The sequence below is a fragment of the Carcharodon carcharias genome, chromosome 4 (assembly GCF_017639515.1).
Source record: "Carcharodon carcharias isolate sCarCar2 chromosome 4, sCarCar2.pri, whole genome shotgun sequence".
In the NCBI taxonomy this organism is placed as follows: Eukaryota; Metazoa; Chordata; class Chondrichthyes; order Lamniformes; family Lamnidae; genus Carcharodon; species Carcharodon carcharias.
In genome coordinates, this window is record NC_054470.1 from 119063832 (window position 1) to 119078247 (window position 14416).

The following is a 14416-nucleotide window of genomic DNA, read 5'->3' on the forward strand; positions in this document are numbered from 1 at the left end:
GTGCTGTTCGAAGAAACTATCCTTAAAACATTCTATGGGCAGGATTTTACCGTCGGTGAGTGGGGGCTGAGCCCACTGGCGTGCATAAAATGATGCGCAGTGATGTCAGGAGGAACTCCCAATGTCATCCTGCCCCATTTAAATTTTCAGGAAGGTGGGGGCACAGCAAAATCAGCTGCAGGCCCGCCGACCTGTCAATGGCCAACTTAGGCCATTGACAGAGCAATTAAAGTAATTAGTGGACCTGCCCGTCCAACCTTAAGGTTGGTGGGCAGGCCAGGAGCCCCGGCGGGAATTAGAAAAAACATGAAACCTCATCCATGGGCGGGATGAGGCTTCATGTAGGGTTTTAAACAATTTAATAAAGTTTTTTTGGAAATTATGAACATGTCCCAACTCACGTGACATTGTCATATGAGGGGACATATAAGGGAATTTTTTTTCTCTTCTTTTAATATTGTTAAAATCCCCCATGATTATCACCATTCCTTTCTGACAAGCTCCTATTATTTCTTCCTTTATACTCTGCACTACCACATGGTTCCAATCAGGAGGCCTGTATGCCATTCCCACAAGTGACTTCTTGCCTTTATCATTTCTCATCTCTACCCAAACCGCTTCTACATCCTGGTTTCCTGAGCTTATCCCTCTCTATTGTGCTAATACCATCATCGATTAACAGAGCCACCCCTCAGCCTTTTCCTAGTTTCCTGTCCTTCCTAAATATCATATATCTTTCAATATTCAGGTCTCAATTTATGTCAGCCTGCAACCATATATCTGTCATGGCAATCAGATCATACTTCTTTATTTTTATTTGTGCTCTCAGTTCATCTGTTTTGTTATGAATGTTAACTGCATTGAGATACAGAGCATTTAGTTTTGTCTTTTCATTATTTTTGTAACCTCTAGCATTACCTCTTGAAGTACTCTCCATCCCTTCCTGTCACAGCCTGTTTATCATTTCCCATATTAATACCTTCTCTCTTGCCTTGCTCCTATGATCTACCAAATCTTCCCAAATTTGATCCCTTGCCCACGCTGTTTAGTTTAAAACCCACCCTACTTCCCTAGAACACCGGTCTCAGTACAGTTCAGGTATAGACCATCCCAATGGCACAGTCCCCACTTTCCCCAATACTGGTGCCAGTGGCCCATAAACTGGAACCCACTTCTCCCTTGCCAGTCTTTCAGCCACACATTAATTTCTCTAATCTTACTTGCCCTATGCCAATTTGCACGTAGCTCAGGTAATAATCCAGAGATTATTACCTTGGAGTTTCTGCTTCTTAATTTGATGCCGAGTTCCTCATAATGACTATGCAGTGCCTCTTTCCTAGTTCTACCTATGTCATTGGCACCTACATGGACCATGACGACTGGATCCTCCCCCTCCCACTGCAAGTTCCTCTCCAGCCTTGAGTAAATGTCATGAACCTTGGCACTGGGCAGGCAACACAGCGTTCTGCACTCTCGCTCTTTGTTGCAGAGAACCATGTCAATCCTCCTCACTATACTGTCCCCTACTACCATTACATTCCTTTTTGCTCCCCCATTTGAATGGTTCTTCTACCAAGGCGCATTGGTCAGTCAGCTCATCCATCCTCCAGCTCCCACTCCCATCTAAACTAGCTGAAAGAACATCAAACCCGTTGGACAAAAGCAAAGACTGATGCTCCTGCAATCCTGCCCTCTAGGTCCCCTTATGAGCCTCACTTGCAGTCACACTCTCCTGTCCCTGACCATTGACCAAATCAGAAGACTCTGTAATAAGACACATGAATGCCTCCTGGTACAACATATCCAGGCAATATTCCTCCTCCTCCCCAATGACTCTGAGCTGAAATTTCTCGAGCCACAAACACTTGCTGTAGATGCGTTTGCACTGGACTGGCTAAATGCCCCATGCTCTGTGAGAGAGCTTCCCTTTAATCAGCCAGCCAGGTTATCAGAATAACCTGGAGAGGATTTTATCCTCTGATGTCACCTCCTGCCGAGCTCCACTTGACATTTTCCTAAAGCATAGAGGAAATTGCAGTTACGAAAACACATGCTACCATCGTACTGCCATCGCTATCTGCTTTTTGGGATACAATACAGTAGTTACTAATGTGGCTAAGAATTGAAGGAGCTACAAGACTACGGTCCCTGTTCTGGGAACAATGATCTCGCACTCAACTCATGAGGTTACAAGTGTGATCATCTATTGTACTTGGCAAGCCTAAAGACTGATTATTATCTGACACCATAAGCTTATCCTGTCCCTTTGTATAAATAAATAACAGAGTGTACCAACTCACATAATTGCTGCTTCCCCATAATTCAACCAGAGGGCTACAATATATTTACAGCCATCACTTCCTTCCAATTTCATGACCATGAGTCTATCCTTCCAGCTTTCTTTATCATCTGCTTTCATTTCTAGTATTTACCATATTGACACCACCACGCACAGGAAATGCATCTCAAACTTTTGTCTTACTCTGAGACAAAACAATAGCAATTCTCATATAGGCTACGCCCTCACTTGGGTCAGGTTGTGGCTTATGCACAAGTTTATTTTTCCTTAGAGAGGATGCAGCCTAGATGCTAGTCAGCACAGCATTGCCTTTTAGTCCTCACCTGTTTTAATATGAGCTTCAAGCTTTACCAGAACCAACACCTTATACTTCTGATTCTCACTTCCTACCATCCAGTTAGCGACCAGTAGCACTTTGTTTAACATTGATAAAGTTTGAAATCCCAGTTACTCACTGGGAGAATAAAGCCATAAGGTTCCACAGTTTTAAACAAACAAAATAAACTTTACTATCTAAAGTCAGAAAAGTATAACAATTTACAATAGCTATCTAATAGGCTAACATTCAGAATTAGTATGAGGTAAATATGAATTAATAGGCAAACTGTGGTTTAGTACACCACACTGCATTTGAAATGGCAGATGCGACCAAGACAGACTCCATGGATTTCTCAGCAACCCACCCAGATGTCAGTAGCCACTGTGAGTCACAAAATCTCATTTAACTCCATCTCTCGCATGAGGGAGTTACTCGTTATTTTCTAAGGTATAGGCTGGAATTTCCTGGCTCCATTAGAATCCGGCGTCCTGGTGGGTGCGCAGTGTTAGTGGAGGGGCCGGGGGGGGTGGTGGGGGGGGGTGGCACAATATGGCAAGAAGACCATAAATCAGTTTCATGCGTCATGAGACCAGTTTGCAATCGTCCACTCCACCCATCAATGGCGGGCTGCATTTCCCACCGCCATACATCAGGAATCTAATTTCAATACTTTAGCATCTCATTACTAATCCCTCTCGCCGGAATCATCTCCTCATGCTGGATCATCTGGGCACATCGTGTGATTGCACGCCAGTGTGCTTCAGAATTGTACATAAGCAATGTGCACCTGGTGAGCTGTATTTTGCTCAGGACTTCGAGGTTTGTTTGCCTACCTTGCTTTGGGCAGCACTCACAGTCATCAGCACCAGGCTTCACAGACAGCAACACATCACTTTTAGAGGAGATCACGGGTAGCTCTCTACCTACCAGACCAGCCATAAGGAGGGGGTGGCTTTTCAAAGGCTGCAGAGCTAGGACTTGCTCGGGGAAGGGGGAGAAGTGGCCTCAGGTAGGGGAAGAGGCGGCAGATTGAGAGCTGTACTGGGGAAGGAGGCTATCCCAGGGTGTGTGTGGGGACATGTGCAAGTGGCCTCAAGAGAGTGAGGGCTGAGGAGGCAGCCATCAGAGGAGATGAGGCCAGATGGAGATGTGAGGGTGTGTGTGAGAAGTGAGTGGTGATGTCCCTTAAGCTGGCAGTGAGTGAGATGCCAGTGAATATGTGATGGGTTTGTGAGTGTGTGAGTTTAGAGTGATAAGATGGTTGACTTACCCTAGCGGCACAGATGAGATCATACATCCCTTTTCTGCACTGGATGCCTGACCTCTTGTGTGCAGCATTTATATTGACCACCACTGCCACCGCCTCCCAAGCTGGAGTGGTGAGGCTGATGGGCCTCCTGTGGCCAGAGCAGGGATAGAGGACATCACAGAGGCCTCCATGGCATCCAGAATGCATCCTAAGGATGTGTCACTGAATCAGGGGGCTGTACTCTTCTTGGCTTTTGGGGCCATCTCTTCACTGGAGCAGTCCTGGGCTGTAGGCATTGAGAAGCGTGCGTGGGGCTGCAGTTTAAATATGGCACTCTGTGTGAGGAAGCTGTGAGGTAACGGCGTGGCAGACAAATTGGAGGCCGCCCACCAGTGAGACAGCATGTTTCCTGTGGCTGCATAATTAATGAGGTGGGAATGAGACAATATAGCGCGAAAAGTCGCCATTGTGGCCAGTGGGTAAAACATCCTCTTTCCTGCTTGCTAATGCACTTAGTGCAAATCTCAGATGATTCAGCCCATCGTCTATGGATTCCCTCAAAATCCACTCCAACTCAGATTGCCTCAATGACAACTCACCTCCCAGTGGTTCAATTTCTTCTCCTGAGAATGCATTCTGTGGGATTAACAAAGCAGCATTCCTGCCTCTAATTACTCTCACACTTGCAACTCTTTCACAGGTCGCTAGCTTCGCTCAGCTGTCACTGCCCCTGGGTTTCTCTGAAATCCAGCACCAAGCTATAAATGGCTCCCAGGATTTCTCAGAGCCCTAACTGCCTGGAGCCTGCTAACAGCTCCCAGGGCTTCTTGTGAGCTGTAAACCACATGAGGTCCAAACTGCTACCAACACCCTCTCCCAGAAAACACACAGATAAATTGAAACCAGAGAACCTTCTTAAGCTCCACCCATCTCTATGACAACATACCTTCTCAGGATTCATTGAATGCTTTTAAACTCATTTAGCTCTAACTCCCAAAACAAAACATCTATCTGGACAGCACTTCTTTGTAAGCAGTATTGATATCATACCTCCAGTTCTCCAGCTAAGTAGGCTCACCTGCTGTTTTAGGAGCTTACCTTTCTAGCTGTTACCCACTTAAGTCAACATGGCTCCAACCTTTTTAAATGTAATGAACTTCAAGCTGATTTAATTATATTTATCCCATTTTCTATAGTTAATTTTAATCTTCCCAGAACTAAAAATTACCTCTAAAATATTAAAGTTAACCATAAACTAGATATTTGTAACAAGTCATCTGTTGACAATCTAATAAAGGCTTACTGGACTTGGTACTGCTGGAGAATGCAGGAACATCTGTTTATTAAAGAAGATATCTTCACAGTGAAGATGGTAAGCATACTTTGAGGCTGCTGCAGACTGCACTGGACACACACACATCTGGAATCACTGGCCCACATATCGCAAAAAAATACACGTAAAGACCTTCTCTAACCCTCTGAGATCTCTGCATTTCTTCAATTCTGACCTCTGACCATGCTCAATTTTAATTGTCTAACCATTGGCAGCCATTCCTTCAGCTGCCCAGACCCTAAGCTATGTAATTCCCTCCCTAAACCTCTCTGCCTCCTTTACCTCCTTTAAGGTGCACCTTAAATCCTACCTCTTTGATCAAGCTTTAGGTCACCTGCCCTACTTCTTCTCTGGTGGCTTGATGTTAAATTTTGTTCCATAACACTCAGAATAAGTGCTTTGGCATGTTGTACTTTGGTAAAAGTGCTATGTGAATGCAAGATTTTGTTATTGTTCTTTTCTTCTGCAGGCAGCAATGTTAGAGAGGGTTCACGCTGAGACAACCTTTCAAAAATTGACTGGTGTGTGTGCACACTTTCAACGTCTTTTGTGATTTATAAAACTTAAAACTTATGAAAATAGATTTTCTGTCTTATAATATTATGCAGGAATTCATCTTATAGTAACAGGAAAAACATACAGGGCAAAAGAAGGGGAAATTGAAATATCCAACACAAAGATTTAGTTAAGATTCAATAAAATGCATATCAGTGTTATACGTGCTCTCTGCTTTGTGTGTAGATGTGTTAAGTGGAACACAGGATCCTTTTCATTAAAGCAGATCATGAGATGGAATATGAACTATCATAACATACTGTGAGGCAGAGCAAGAGCTTGCAGGGGGATAGACAGTGCATGTCAGTCAGTGGTAAGTGGGGGAGGCAGTGAGACAATTCCAATGGATTGTCCTGTCTTCGACCAGCTGCTGTTTTCCAATAATTGTGATTTGATAGCTGCAGAATTTGTCCTTAGGTTCACACAGGAGTTTTCTGGGAACATGTCCCAGCAAGCGTTACACTTCTTCATAACAGTTGCTTTTTCCCTTGTGCATGAGAGCTATAGCTCTGATTCTGTCATTGAACATGACTTTATCTTAACATTACAACAACATAAAATCAAAAAATTGCATTTGTGTAGCGACTTTAACATTAAATGGCAAATGCCCCAATGCCACATGGATGTAATGGGAATATGGGGGAATGATTAATGACCTAAAGAATGAGATGTGGGGAAGGATGATCAGATGGTTTTAAGGAGGGGGTTAAGGGTGAAGAGGACAAATGATTTTAGGGAGCAAATTGCAGAATGTGGGGTCTAGATGGCTGGGAGCATGGATCCAATGGTGAGGCAAAGGGAGGGGAAGATTTTTTTTAATTTATTTGTTCATGGGGTGTGAGCATTGCCAACATTTATTGCCCAAAACTAATTGCCCTTGAGAAAGTGGTGATGACCTGCCTTCTTGAACCGCTGATGTTCGTGTGGTGTAAGTACACCCACAGTACTGTTAGAGAAGGTGTTCTGACCCAGCAACAGTGAAGGAGCGGTCATAGTTTTCCAAGTCAGGATGGTGTGTGGCCTGGAGGGGTAGTTGCAGGTGGTGGTGTTCCCATGCACCTGCTGCCCTTGTGCTTCTAGGCCATAGAAGTCACAGGATTGGAAGGTGTTGTTGAAGGGGCTTTGGTGAGATACTGCAGTTCATCTTGTAGATGGTACACACTGCTGCCACTGTGCATTGGTGGACAGAGTGAATGTTTAAGGTAGTGGATGGGGTGCCAATCAAGTGGGCTACTTTGTCCTGGATGGTATTGAGCTTCTTGATTGTTGTTGGAGCTGCACTCATTGAGGCAAGTGGAGAGTATTCCATCACACTCCTGTCTTGTGCCTTGTAGATGTGGACAGATGTTGGTGTACAAGAAAAAGAAAATAAAAGCTTGGGAGTGTCAGTTGTAGGGTTGGAGAAGGTTTGAGAGATAGATAGTGACAAGGTCATAAAAGGATTTAAGTTGAGGATGAGAATTTTATGTTTGAGATGTTGGTGTTTGGGGCCAATGTAGTTAAGCCACAATTGGGAAATACAATATAAACAACAAAGGTTTGAGCAGAGGACTACAGAGTGGCTGCAGGTTGGGAGGACAGCCAGAAGAACATTGGAATAGTTGAGTTTGGAGGGAACAAAGGCATGGATGAAGGTTTCAGCAGGAGATTGGAGGTAGCAGTAGAGGTGAACAATATTATGGAGGTGAGACTGGGCAGTCTTCATGATAGAGAGAGATGTAGGGTCAGACACTCAGCTCCTGGACAAACAAGAAGCCAAGATTGTTAAGAGTCTGGCTCACCCTGAGAGGGTCTGCGGAGGGAGATGGAGTCAATGGCAATGATTTGTGGCTGGGACCACATTGCCTTTGGCCTTACTGATACTCAGCTGGAGAAAATTGTGCCACATATGAAGCTGGATGTTAGACCAGGAATCTGACAGCATGGAGGAAATGGGAGGGTCGAGAGAGATGTGGGAGATGTAGATCTGGGTGTTGTCATTATGCATGGGGAAGCTGACTGAATATCTGTGGATAATGCTGCCAAGAATCAAAGCATGTGAAGAAGGCAAAAAAATTCGAGGATAGATCGTTGAGGGAACTTCTGACATGATGGTACAGAGGTGGGATGAGAAACCAATGATAGAAATACTGTGGCTGTGATCAGACAGATAAGAATGAACAGTAAAAGAGTAATCTCACTGAGCTGGACAATGAAGAAGAATCACTGGAGGATCGCGATGTGGGAAACATGTCAAAGACTGTGAGAACATTGTGGAAATGAGAAAGGAATAATTCTCCAAGGACATAGCTACAGAATGTCATTCATGAAATGGGTTATAAATATTATCAAGCTGTGGCAGAGCCAGAAGCCTGATGGGGGAGGCTTCAAACCCAGAGCTGTGTGGTGATGGATTCAGGTCTGGGAAGCACCAACATGTTTGAGAATTTTGGAAATGAAGGAGAGTTTGCAAGAATGGAGGGATAAAGGGTTAGATGATGATGGCATCTTAAAAGGGACAAAACCAGTGCCTGAGGAGAGGAAACTGTTGCAATGTCAGCTAGCAGAGGTACATAAGAAATAGGAGCAGAAGTAGGCCTTTCAGCCTGTTATAGAGGTGATCTTCAGGCATTTTTTCTTAGTGGAAACATTTAATTTTATTTACAAGGCAGCTGCAGCAACTACGTGTGTGCATCAAACTCCATAATTGAAGAAGGAACTCTCCTGGAGAGGTTCCCCACACTGTTAACACATTAGTTTATGCAGATCATGTGATCTTACAAAACAGGATTATTCTTAAAGAGATAGTCCAACATTTCCCAAAACTATAATTATGACATTCCTCCCCCTTTAACTTTCAGTACATTTTGTATTTACAAGGATATTTATCTCATGACATTACAATATTTACAAAGGTCATGAAATTTCAAGTTCAGTCTTTCAGGTGGTTTCCTGATCCGTGTGGAACGTTGCAGCTCCACAACTTCAGCTTCATTTGTAGGAAACACATTCTCTGGAACCGCATTAACATCAGGTACCTTATTAGGCACACGCAGTTCAGTATCTTCCACTCCGACAGAGGGTCTGTCCTTGGTTGAGCAGCTTCAGTGGTTTGACTACTTCAGTGGTCTTCAACCATTGGTTCAGCAATGGTTACAGGTGAAACATCATTTTTTTGGGGTAGTTCCCTTTTTTTTAAATGATCCACATGCTTATGGGTGATCTGGCCCTCCACTTCCACATGGTATGGCAATGCTCCCGTCATATAACTCACTTTACCAGGTAACCACTTTGGTCCTTCACCAAAATCCTTTACATATACTGCTTCTCCAAGAGCAAATTGTCTGTCACAACTACGCAAATCATGAGTCGCTTTTTGGTTCCTTTGACTTTTCTCCACCTTCTCCCCTAAATTGGGAAGTATTAGGCTTAGTCTTGTGTGGAGATGGTACCTTGGTAAAAAGATAGCGGCATTTTCAGAACTCTTGGGTAAGCAAATGCTACGAACTGGTACATGTATCGCTGGATTGACTTGTGTTTGACCAGCGTCTGTGTATGGTAATTCCGGTAGTTGCAGGTGAACAAATGGCACAGTCATGTGTTGCCTCTGATCCAGAGCTCTAGAATGATTCACAAAATCAGGACGTTGAGCAATGCTGAATTCCATACAGTATGATTTTTCTTTTAAAAAGTCGGTGCCTTATCAGTAATTCTGCATCTTCTTTCTGAGTGTCTTATTTCTACCACAGCATTTATTCTCATCCTTCTTTTTGACTTCACTGTCAGCCAGACTTATTTCAGGTGACATCTCAACTTGTCTTATTTTGGTAGTTTAGCTACCCATGATTTCATTATCTACTCACATCTTGGAAAGTTCTTCGACTTTTGCTTTCAAAGCCTCTTTACCTTCATTCAGCTGATTCTTCAGCTCTTCTGTCTCCTTCTTGTATCTGTTGGCTTCCACCTGGAGACTTGAACATTGCTGCATCTTCTCTGCCAACTGGTTCTTCAGTTTGTTCAGAGCGATGTTAAATTCTTCCTGTTTCTCTTCGCAATTTTTCAGAGGCACAAACTTTGACCTGAGGGATCCTTGTTGTGTGTGAAGGTCTTTCAACAGGTTTTCCTTTTCTTTGTGAAGTTTGCTCACTTCATCTTGAATTCTGTCATTCAGCAGAGTCTCCTTGAGTTTCTTCTGCTGTCCTTCCATGTCATTGTTTAAGACACTCTTCATTTCTTCAGGTTGTTGAATGTTTACACAGCTCTTTTTCATCCTGCTGCAGTCCTTGGACTCTCCAGGCTCTTGCCTTGACCTTGGCTTATTCCTTTCCCAAGACACGATCTCTTCCAGCTTCTTATCAAAATCTCAAGGGCCAGTCAAGGTTAATTTCTCTCAACCAATTTCGACCTAGAAAGCTTGGTCTTCTACGTTCTAATACCATCACTGGTAGTTGTCCTGATTGGTTTTGATAATGAACAGTTAATCTGGTGATACCTTTTACTTGGATTTCTTCGCCTGTGTATGTTATCAACTTGGCAGATGTTTGTTCCAAATGTAATTGTTGATCACCTTTATTTAAATATCTGAAAGTATATACCCCTACTCCAGTGGTAGAAGCACCCGTGCCTACTTCCATTTTAATGCTTTACTCTTCATTTATATTGTAACAAATATTGGCTCTGTTTTCCCAACTTTCATGTTGAATAATGAATAAGTATTAAAATTGGTTGTTTCTGGCCCTTCTACACTATAGACTTCATTGGATTTCATTTGTTGTTTGGAGGCCTGTTTAAATCTCGCTTTGCAATGTTTCATTGTGTCCACTTCTGTGACAAAAATAGCCATAACATTCTACTTTTTTAAATTGCCAATCGCTAGAAGACTGATTGTTTTCACGTTGATGAATGTTATTTTCCATTTAGTTGCTAAGCTGTTTCCTTCCATTTTTCGGTTAGTGGGGGCTGTTTCCCGCTTCGTGGCGGAGTCCCGACTTTGCGTGCCACTTTCGGCTGACTATTCCTGCCTGACTAGGAGAACAGCACCATTTTGCGCTCCTTGAATTGCTTGTGAATCCCTTACAGCACTTTCCATTGCCAGTGCTATTTCTAACGCTTCCTTAAAATCAAGATTCACTTCAGCCAGCAATCTTCGCTGAATAGTGTCTTTCTGCATGCCACATACTAAGCGATCTCTGAGCATGTCATTCATGGTTTACCGAAATCACAATATTCTGTTACTTATTTTAATTTCACCACAATTGTCTCCCCCGGGGCTCTATTCCATGAATTGAACCTCAACTTTTGCATTGTGACTGAGGGCTTGGGTTTAAAATGTCCCTTAAGGAGGTCTACAAATTCACTGAAAATCTTTGAACCTGGGGCACTGGGGGCTGTTAAGCTTTGAATTAAACTGTAGGTCTTGCTCCCACAAATACTTAGGAGAAATGCTCCCCTCTTTTCCTCCCCTGAGATTTTTTTTTCCTGAAAGAAGAACGCAAGATGTTCTATATATTGAGACCAATCGTGGCTGTCTCAGGAATCAATTCTGCAAAACTGTGGCATTCTGAATGAGTATATCTTCTTTTATGTTTAACGAACTTAGATACTCACAATCGCTGGGCAAGGTACAGCACTGAATCTGATTTATCCTCATTACCGGTTTGTTATAGAGCTGCTCTTCAGACAACTTTTCTTAGTGGAAACATTTAACTTTATTTACAAACAGCAGAACTTACACGCATGCATCAAATTCCATAACTAAAGAAAGAATTCTCCTGTAGAGGTTCCTTGCGCTGTTGACACATTGGTTTACACAAGTGATTTGATCTTACAACACAGGATTATTCTTAAAGCTACTGTTCAACATTTCCCAAAACTATATTTACTACACAGACCCTTGAGCCTGCTCTAACATTCAGTAATGCCATGGTTGATCTTCCAACTCAACTCCACTTTCCTCCATTATCTCCATATCTATTGATGGTGTTAGTGTCCCAAAAATCTATTGATCGCAGTCTTGAAAATACTTAACAATGGAGCATCCACAGCTCTCTGGGGTAGGGAATTGCAAAGATGCATGACCCTCTGACTGAAGAAATGCCTCATTCTCTGAGTTCTAAATGGCCAACTTCTTATTCTGAGACTTTGATCCTCTAGACTCTCCAGGCAGGAGAAACCAAGAGTGGTCGGTCAGCAGTTGAGATTTGGGGGGGTTTATCAGGCAGGTGACATTGTCAAGGTGAGCCAGGAGAGGGCACAAAGAGAGATGGGGGAGAAACTAAAGAAAGAAACAAAGAGCTTCAAGGCGAGGGTTGAAAGATCTGAGGTAATATTCGGGGGGAGGGGGGAGGGATGGAGGAATAGAAGCTGAAAGGGTGATTTCCAAACTCCTCACATGCTTGTATTGCTCCCCCTCCTTCTCCCCAAACCTGGCATTTTGACAGAAAAATCACAAATGCAAAATAAAAGACACTCCAAACATCCATGCTTCATGTTTGAGCAGACCAACTCCATCAGCTTCTCTTAATGTTTGTTTTGTCTTATCACTGATGAAAATAATAAATTAGGACCCAAGATAACAGAGTCATGCTGGTCTATAATAACAGTGAATTGCCTTGTGAAAGCATCAAATCACTGTTTGGCATCTCTTTTTGAATATGAATTTACATTAACCTCATAAGCATGCATATAGGGGGAGATGAAAGCCTGATTCCCGCATTCCCTCCCACTTGCCAATGTGTGATCCCTGCGATACTTTGAATTTGAGATTCAGAAAGAAAAACTGACATCTAATTGTTTTTGTGTGGGAGTACGGGGGTGTGGTGTAGAGCAGCGGTGGAGGGTAATGTACAATAAAAAGATAAGTGTCATGAAGTAGTGCAGCTATTACTAGGACATGTTCCCAGAAAATTCCTGCGTGTACAAATTCTATAGCTATCGAATCACAATTATTGGAAAACAGCAGCTAGTCAAGTTCCAGTATCTTCATTGGAATTGTCTCACTGCCTCTCCCACTTACCACTGACTGACGTGCACTGTCTATTCCCCTGCTGGCTCTTGCTCTGCCTCACTGCATGTTATGTTAGTTCATGTCCCATCTCATGATCCACTCTAATAACTAGGAGCCTGTGTTTCACTATTACGCATGAATCAGGGATGTGCAACATTGATATGCATTGTGGCATTTTAGTGAATTCTAACTAAATTTTTGTTTTGGAGATTTCAACTTTCTCTTCTTCTGAGCTCTATTTTTTGTGTTCTGCATGAGTTGAATTCGTGTAAAGTATTAGAAGACGAGCAATCTATTTTCATAAGTTCCTGCATTGGCACATCTGGAATGAGCTGTGCATCTGATTCTTTTTATCAGGCACTGAAAGAGGAATTCTTACTTTTATACAGCACCTATCACAATCTCAGGAGGTCTAAAAGTGCCTGACAGTCAATGAAGCGTTTTTGAAATAATGTCACGGTCAGACGACATGATCCCACAAACGGAAATGAGATCAATGTTTAGATCATCTGCTTTAGGTGATATCTAAATAATGGCCAGGGCATTAGGGAGAACTCCTGCACTCTCAATCGAAACAGTGAGTGTGTGATCTTTCAGATCCACTTACGAGGGCAGACAGGCCCTCAACTTACCATCTCACCTGAAAGACAGTGCCTCCAGAGGTGCAGCTCTCCTTCACTGTTGCAGTGGGACTGTCAGCCTCAATCATACCTAAAACTCGCTGGAGTGGGCACTTGAACTCACGACCGTGGTGAACCACAGGAAAGAGTGCTACGCACTGAGCCACATTTAACACAAGGTCAATAGCAGCAAAGATCAAAACTAATATCTCAGAGTTCGCAGCAGTTGGGCAATTAAGGGCTAAGGTTTAGTTCCAAGCTCGACTGAATTTTAAAACTGTGTGAGGCGACCTGCGTGGGATATGATGCATGCTCACATTTCTGTCCTTGGCCTGCTGCAGTGTTCCAGTGACGCCCAACGCAAGCTTGAGGAACAGCACCTCATCTTCCGATTAGACATTTTACAGCCTTCAGGATTCAACATTGAGTTTAGTAATTTCAGACCATGAACTCTGTCCCCCATCTTGATTATCTTTTTTTTGTCATGTGCTGGTTTGAACCTTGATTTTTATGTTTTTGCTTTCTGATTGAAAGAGCTGTTCATTATTTTGGCATTTACAGTCACTCTGGACAAATGCTTTGCCTCTTTACTACTACCACAACCTTTATCTTTTGTTTCATGACATCCTTGTCATTTAATGTCTCCTGGTCTCCACCCGAACTTCCCTTTTGTACTTCCCCCACTTCCCTCCTTTCAATAGCATAAAACCCATCACATTGCTACCACTCTTCAGTTCTGAAGAAGTCATATTGGACTGGAGATATAACTCTGTTTCTCGCTCCACAGATACTGCCAGATCTGCTGAGTTTTTCCAGCATTTTCTGTTTTTATTTCAGATTTCCAGGATCCGCAGTATTTTACTTTTATCACATGATGCAGGGTCTTGGAGTTGGAGACTTGGAAGAAGAAGCGAATGACAAAAGATGATAAGACACATTTTGAACAATTGTGCCTACGATGGCTTGGCAGAGTAGAAATGCATATGGGTTGCCTGGGAGATGAAATGGAGACACACGACGAGACGTTGAGGTGCAGTTAATTTTTAATTTTTATTT

General features: G+C 42.9%; 1 protein-coding gene across 1 annotated transcript in view; it reads right to left on the reverse strand.

Annotated features, from left to right (window-relative positions):
- Window positions 1–1948: 1948 nt before the first annotated feature.
- LOC121276779 (histone H2A-like) overlaps window positions 1949–14416 on the reverse strand; it is a 35878-nt gene continuing 23410 nt past the window's right edge. The window contains exons 2-3 of the mRNA XM_041185323.1: window positions 9187–9354; window positions 1949–2015 (exon numbers count right to left, since the gene is read on the reverse strand). Of these exons, the coding sequence (XP_041041257.1) occupies window positions 1949–2015; window positions 9187–9354 (235 nt within the window). The remainder of the gene's footprint in view (window positions 2016–9186; window positions 9355–14416) is intronic.